Source organism: Cucurbita maxima, unplaced genomic scaffold, assembly GCF_002738345.1.
Source record: "Cucurbita maxima cultivar Rimu unplaced genomic scaffold, Cmax_1.0 Cma_Scf00002, whole genome shotgun sequence".
Classification (NCBI taxonomy): domain Eukaryota; kingdom Viridiplantae; phylum Streptophyta; class Magnoliopsida; order Cucurbitales; family Cucurbitaceae; genus Cucurbita; species Cucurbita maxima.
This window is the reverse complement of record NW_019272018.1, coordinates 5,984,413-5,990,204: the sequence shown is the minus strand read 5'-3', so window position 1 is coordinate 5,990,204 and position 5,792 is coordinate 5,984,413. Positions and strand designations below refer to the sequence as shown.

The 5,792-nt window shown below is 37.3% G+C and overlaps 2 protein-coding genes across 3 annotated transcripts in view; both read right to left on the bottom strand.

Moving 5' to 3' along the window:
- Positions 1–1,098: 1,098 nt before the first annotated feature.
- On the bottom strand, positions 1,099–2,695 carry LOC111495163. The gene has a single exon (XM_023145068.1). The coding sequence runs from the start codon at positions 2,564–2,566 to the stop codon at positions 1,373–1,375; it is 1,194 nt and encodes a 397-aa protein (XP_023000836.1). The 5' UTR covers positions 2,567–2,695; the 3' UTR covers positions 1,099–1,372.
- An 89-nt stretch (positions 2,696–2,784) lies between these two features.
- Positions 2,785–5,792, bottom strand: part of LOC111495169 (protein Dr1 homolog) — a 3,512-nt gene continuing 504 nt past the window's right edge. The window contains exons 2-6 of one of the 2 annotated variants that reach the window (XM_023145081.1): positions 5,599–5,668; positions 4,389–4,478; positions 3,981–4,075; positions 3,352–3,420; positions 2,785–3,156 (exon numbers count right to left, since the gene is read on the bottom strand). In XM_023145081.1, the coding sequence (XP_023000849.1) occupies positions 2,983–3,156; positions 3,352–3,420; positions 3,981–4,075; positions 4,389–4,478; positions 5,599–5,653 (483 nt within the window). In that variant the 5' untranslated portion in view covers positions 5,654–5,668 and the 3' untranslated portion in view covers positions 2,785–2,982. The remainder of the gene's footprint in view (positions 3,157–3,351; positions 3,421–3,980; positions 4,076–4,388; positions 4,479–5,598; positions 5,669–5,792) is intronic. The other variant, XM_023145088.1, reaches the window with a different exon arrangement.

Sequence of the window (5,792 nt, the reverse complement as noted above, 5' to 3'; positions counted from 1 at the left end):
TTTTTTTTTTTTTTTTTTTTTTTTTTTTTTTTTTTTTTTTTTTTTTTTTTTTTTTTTTTTTTTTTTTTTTTTTTATCTTTCTTTGATATATAAATATTTCTTTTATGACTTCCATGATTTGGCTCTTGCAAAAAATTCTCTTGGGATCATTTTAGAGACAACTATGAGCCCAGGTAATGATTGAATCCTCTTCACTTTAAGACCAAACAATATAAAGTTGGTGATGCTAAGATGATGAGTAGTCCTGCACAGAGAAAAGAAAGAATACTGTTCGAAGTAGGGAAAAAAAAAAGTTAAGGTAAAATACATAGAACTCTGATCATTAGCTTCTTTCTAGGTAGAGAATGAGAGAGAATAGATACTCATAATCATATGATGATTATAGCTATTAACAAAGAAGATGATCCAAATTTGGCTAAAACACCGCCATTTTCAGCCATTAAAAGCGATTTTCCTCTCCCTTATCGAACCTGGTAAAGCTGCTTCCCTCCTCTCCTTATCGGTCGAGTAGCTTCGCTCCTTTCTTGTTGAGAATCTTATGTCTATGGGCTTTAAAAAAACTGGTCTACTCTAACCTGAGTTAGGATTCTTTCTTATTTTTAGAGATAATTAAGTTGGATTTCTTTTTTCCTTTTTTGGCCATTTTGCTGTCTAAAACAACAGTATCTGCTTTGAAACTTATTAAAATATGCAGATGGGAGTTTCTTTTTTCCCAAAAAGAAGAAGACTCTGATAGAGTTTTGTTACCTTTTGTATGAAACAGCAAGGATCTTCCTGGCTTTTTCTCTCTTACAGTATAACTTTAGTCTGTAAGTTCAAAAACATGTCAAACGTAAGATGATGGTAAATGGGTAAAGTAAAAAAAATTTGAAAGTTGAAGAAGCAATCTTTAAAACATGAACATAGAAACAATCATAATTGAATGTGAAGCCCACTAATAATTTAAGTATATCATCACATCACATGCCCAAACAACATTACATATCTTATGATGTCATAGATTGGACAAGACAACACAGCCTCTGTTGATCCTATAGGATGGAGATTTTTTTTTCCCACCTTTTGAAGCAATCAAAATGGAGATTTACCCAGCAAGAATGAATAGGATTCTAAGGTAATTGTAATTAATCATGAATTAGACAGAAACTATACATTTACACCTTCATCTCCCCAACCCACCATCATCTTCTTGTAATGTATCCCCTCATACTCAACAAAAAGAAAGAAAATCTAAACTGGAAATAATACAGAGTAACAGTACATCAGAAAGAAGAAAATACAACACTTGGAGTTGGAGTTTAGCTGAGCTGCAGCTGCTGAAATGAAGGAACTTGAGGAGTAACTCAGATCAATCCTTCCATGGTTGCTCAAATTACACCCTTAGTAAATAGACACTGAGCTCAGGAGCACCATTACTATCTGGGTTCATCATGTAGAAAGCTTCAGAGTCCCTAGAGCCTACAATTCTCTCAAACTTTGCTCTCATGTACATGATTTCACCATCTGATCCCTCTTTTCCCTCCCCGCCACCGCTGCCACAGCCCTCGGTGCCTTCGTTCACTGGTAAAACGCCAGCACCCATGGAAATTGGCTCCACAGCCTTCAAGATCTTCCACTCCTTCGGTCCACATTCTCGCCTTGAAGCAAAACCGCATTTCTTCCCATTGCAAAACGTCCTCCAAATAGGCTCTTCAAGCAGCCTCCTTCCTGGTTTCTTGTTCTCCTCTTTCTCTTTATCGCATTCCAGTGCAATTCGAACCAGTCCAGATGCCATTTCCTTCACCAGACCACTGATTGGTGTAGCAAGCTCGATCAAGAAAGCGGGATGAGAATTGGGGTCTCTCTGGAATGCAAAATGAACATGCCCTCGGCGAGAACCAAACAGTGTTCCGACCACTCGAGAACGAAGACCGAGCTGCTGGTTCCGGCTGCGGCCAAGGGCAGTGAGAACCGAACGGAACCGAGAGACGGCAAGCTGTTGCAGTTTTCTCCTTGACAATTGTGCTCCAACCTGCTGCTGATGTTGTGAGTCCTGTGAAATGGGCTTGGCGTTCTCCTCCTCCTTTTCTTCTGGGGCAGATTCTGAGGATTTGAAGGTGGAATCGTCTTCATCTTCATTACTAACCTTCCTTGTCCAATGGAAGTGCCTTCTGGATGAGGATTCCAGAGCCATTACTGGCTGTAGCTGAGAAACCAGGGGTAAGGAAGGTAGATTCTTCAGAAGGTTGGTTGGTAGGAGATAGACTAAGAGGGACTGAGTGTATAATAAAGAGAATGTGGTTTCTTCCCCTTTATCTATGCTGTGTGGGGCTCTCATCATTGAATTCTTAGTTTCAAGGTTTATTGATGTGCTGCAAGAGAATCCTGACAAAAGAAACATAGACTGACCCACCAACTGATTTGGGGAGACATGAGAGAGAGAGAGAGAGGGAGAGAGAGAGAGAGAAGGGAATCCAGAAAGAGGCAATATCGGTGTTACTTTCTTGTGAGGGCATTTTGTTGACTTGAAGCATAAACAGTGAAAGTGACGCACAAAGCTTGTAGGGGGGTCACAGAGCAAACTCATAAGACATGTTGGGCAGAGAGTAATGAAGATCGAATAATCAATCGACACCCATCATCTGTTTCATTTGAGTAATGAAGGTTTGAGAAAGCAATGCCTCGTCAGTAAATCCAAAAGGCCAAGGCAGAGCAGGTTCCTGAAAGTTATAATACTAACGCACAGATGCTGTAAGGAGACAAATGTGTGCATTTGAGATAGTATATTGGGTAGAGAGAGAGAGAGTTTTAAACACAGTCACTACTTGTATTAACTAGACATGGATCCGTAGGATATGGTTATATATTACAATGCATCTTCACAGAGCCCAGTGCTAGGTTAATAAGTTTTTTTTTGTACATACGCACAAGGCATAATTGAGGCACAAATGGAAGGGTCAAGGAATCTTGCCTATAGGTTGGAAGAAAATAAAGATCCTAAAATTAGCTCTCTAAACTTTGCTCAGGCTCCAGTTGCTTCGGAGCGGTGTTACTGCCATTCATTCTTGCACGTGCCTCTGCAAACATTCTTTGCTGCTCAGCCAAAGCTTCTTCTTCAGTCATCTCGGCTCCATTACTCCACTTTCCACCTTTCAACGAGTCTTGCTGGAGAGTTTTCTCAATGGAGAGAAAAGAAAAATGTTAGTGCTTCAAGTTGCCTTAGGACACTCATATTTATTTAAGTCAACTAAATTTTATGACAATAAATCCCAGTTAAGAGAATCACGGAAACGAATTCTCTTTAAGGAACACAAATTAAAATAGATACTGATTATCTAGACCTCGCAGAAAATTTCTATAATGAAGCATTACCATAGTTTCGAGCCTGTGTTGTTCATATGCAGCATAAACTTCCTCAATGTACTCACTAAAACCAAGCACCTGATCGTACATATAACCGTAAGTGTAAGTTCAAAAGCAGACATAAAATAAAAGTAACCTAGCTAAGGCTGCAAACCATCGTCTTCAAGCACATGAATGAAAAAGTTATTTAACACAATCCACAGATGCTACTCCAGCTGAGAAAAGGAAGGAAGAAATTCACCCATAGTGTTCTTATGTGTAATCAAACTCCTCATGACATTGTTAACATGTATTGTGATTTATTTCTCTATTTCTATGTAATAGGATGAAACTAATACTTTCTGTAAGAAGCATATGATAGGATAATATTATTTTGGTAAGGTATAGTTAGGTTATCGAAATTCATATTCCACTGAAGACCATTCATTTCTTTTAAGATTTCTGTAAGAAGCATAGGTAGTATTATTGTAACAACCAATTGGGAAATCAACTCCTAAAGAAAGGAAAATCTGAATTTCAGGGGGCTGAATAGTAAAAAAAGACAATTTCAGCAGGCATTTTCCAAAAAAATAATAGCACGTAACACATGCAAGTCTATATTATTACGAATATAAAGGTAACTTGGATAGTCCATTGACCTCAAGAGCCTTGAGCACGTGCTCAGGTGCAATTGTTCTTTTATCTTCTTTGCTACAAACTTCATTGGACTCCGACGACACAAGGTTTATAAACTCTGCAAGAACACCAAAACAAAGAGAGAGCAATTCTCAAGTGAGAAGTAATAATTGGTCACTGTCATAAAAAACTGCCACCAGCTTAAAGCCGGGGAGAGGGTGGGGGAACAATAGTAAAAAAGAGGACAGAAAAAATAAACTAAATAAAAAATAGTACAATAAAAGGCAGTGTATAAGGACAACTGCATGTGATTATTGTTCGAAAAATAATAGAGCCACAAACGGCTATTAACAGTGGTGCAGGAAACCAACACCAAGTACTAATACATTAAATGTTAAAATACACAAAGAAAATGGCAAAGATATTCTCACCTACACAACACTCAATCAGAAGATCTTGGGCATCTCTTGCAACACGAACATCAGGGGGCAACATCTCTTTGATAATTTTAGTCATAGTCGCTGACCAAGAAAAATTTAACAAAACAAAATACCAGAGGAATCAGAAATTATGGTTTACAATATAAAAGCACATGATGCTATGAGCATAGCTCAATTGGTGAAAGCATTATAATCTCTACCAAACATGAAAGTTGTGAATTACCCACATTCAAAGAAATAAACTAATTAATGAAAAACTTCAGCAATTTGCTCAAGCAGTTTAATGGTCATCATTACTTCTTTTGTACAAGGGAATCATATTGTTGTCACCAAAATTCACCATACCAAAGTTTGAACCAATTCATGAAAGCTAGGAGAACTGAAATAAAAAGGACACAGGAGAAGAGGAACACTAATTTTTGGAAACCAAAACGTCCACGAAAGCTACTCTGTCTAAAGAAGAAGGTCGAGCTTGAAAGATAAACACGAACTACAAGACAAACCCGACTTAAAGGAAGCAGAAGACAAGCCCCGACTGTTTCTTTTGAAGGCCCAACCATCTTATATAGAATATCTAAAATAAGAGAACTGTTGTTTGGAAACACGGTGACTGGTTAATTAGTGAGACAGAAGTGGGATGCAAGAAAAAATATGAATGAAAGACGGGAGTAAGGAACTCTAACATTTGAGGAACAAAAAAGTCCTCAAAAGCTACTCTTTCTTATGAAGATCGTCGGAAAGTGAGGACTGATGAACTGAAACTCAGGCATCCAGATTTAGGTACGGAATACAGCATACTAGTAACTCAGAAAAAGACTGAGAATCAAAATGAAAATCAAGCAAAGGGCTTCCTTCTATGAACTCAAGCCTATTATCCAGTTTCAATTTCCCACCAAGAAAAAAAAAACAAAAAACAAAAAAACAAGCATCAAGGTGCATCCTCTCCAGTGGAGACGATAACTAAAGGTGCCCTTTATCGTTTTAAGTCGCGATGGATAAAATTTCCAGACATTGACCTCAACTCACGATTAGATACTTGGTTTGCATGGGATCCCCGAATTCAGATTATTGTTTTAAAGTAAAAGAAGAAACACCAAATTAGTCCACGAACGAAAATATAAAATTCACTACACCATGGGAGGGATACCCCAAAAAAATTCACACAAAAACACCAAAAATCACCGCAAGAAATTACAAGTACCCTTAGGAAGCGAGGCGTCCTCTTTAGACTTTCCAACTATGTCCATCGGCTCCATACCTAACCTTCAAGACTGCAGTACATACAAAAAAAAAAAAAAAAAAAAAAAAAAAAAAAAAAAAAAAAAAAAAAAAAAAAAAAAAAAAAAAAAAAAAAAAAAAAAAAAAAAAAAAAAAAAAAAAAAAAAAAAAAAAAAA

Excerpts from the sequence above, each read along its gene's own strand:
- LOC111495163 (XM_023145068.1), bottom strand. The coding sequence starts at position 2,566 with ATGAGTTTGCTCTGTGACCCCCCTACAAGCTTTGTGCGTCACTTTCAC.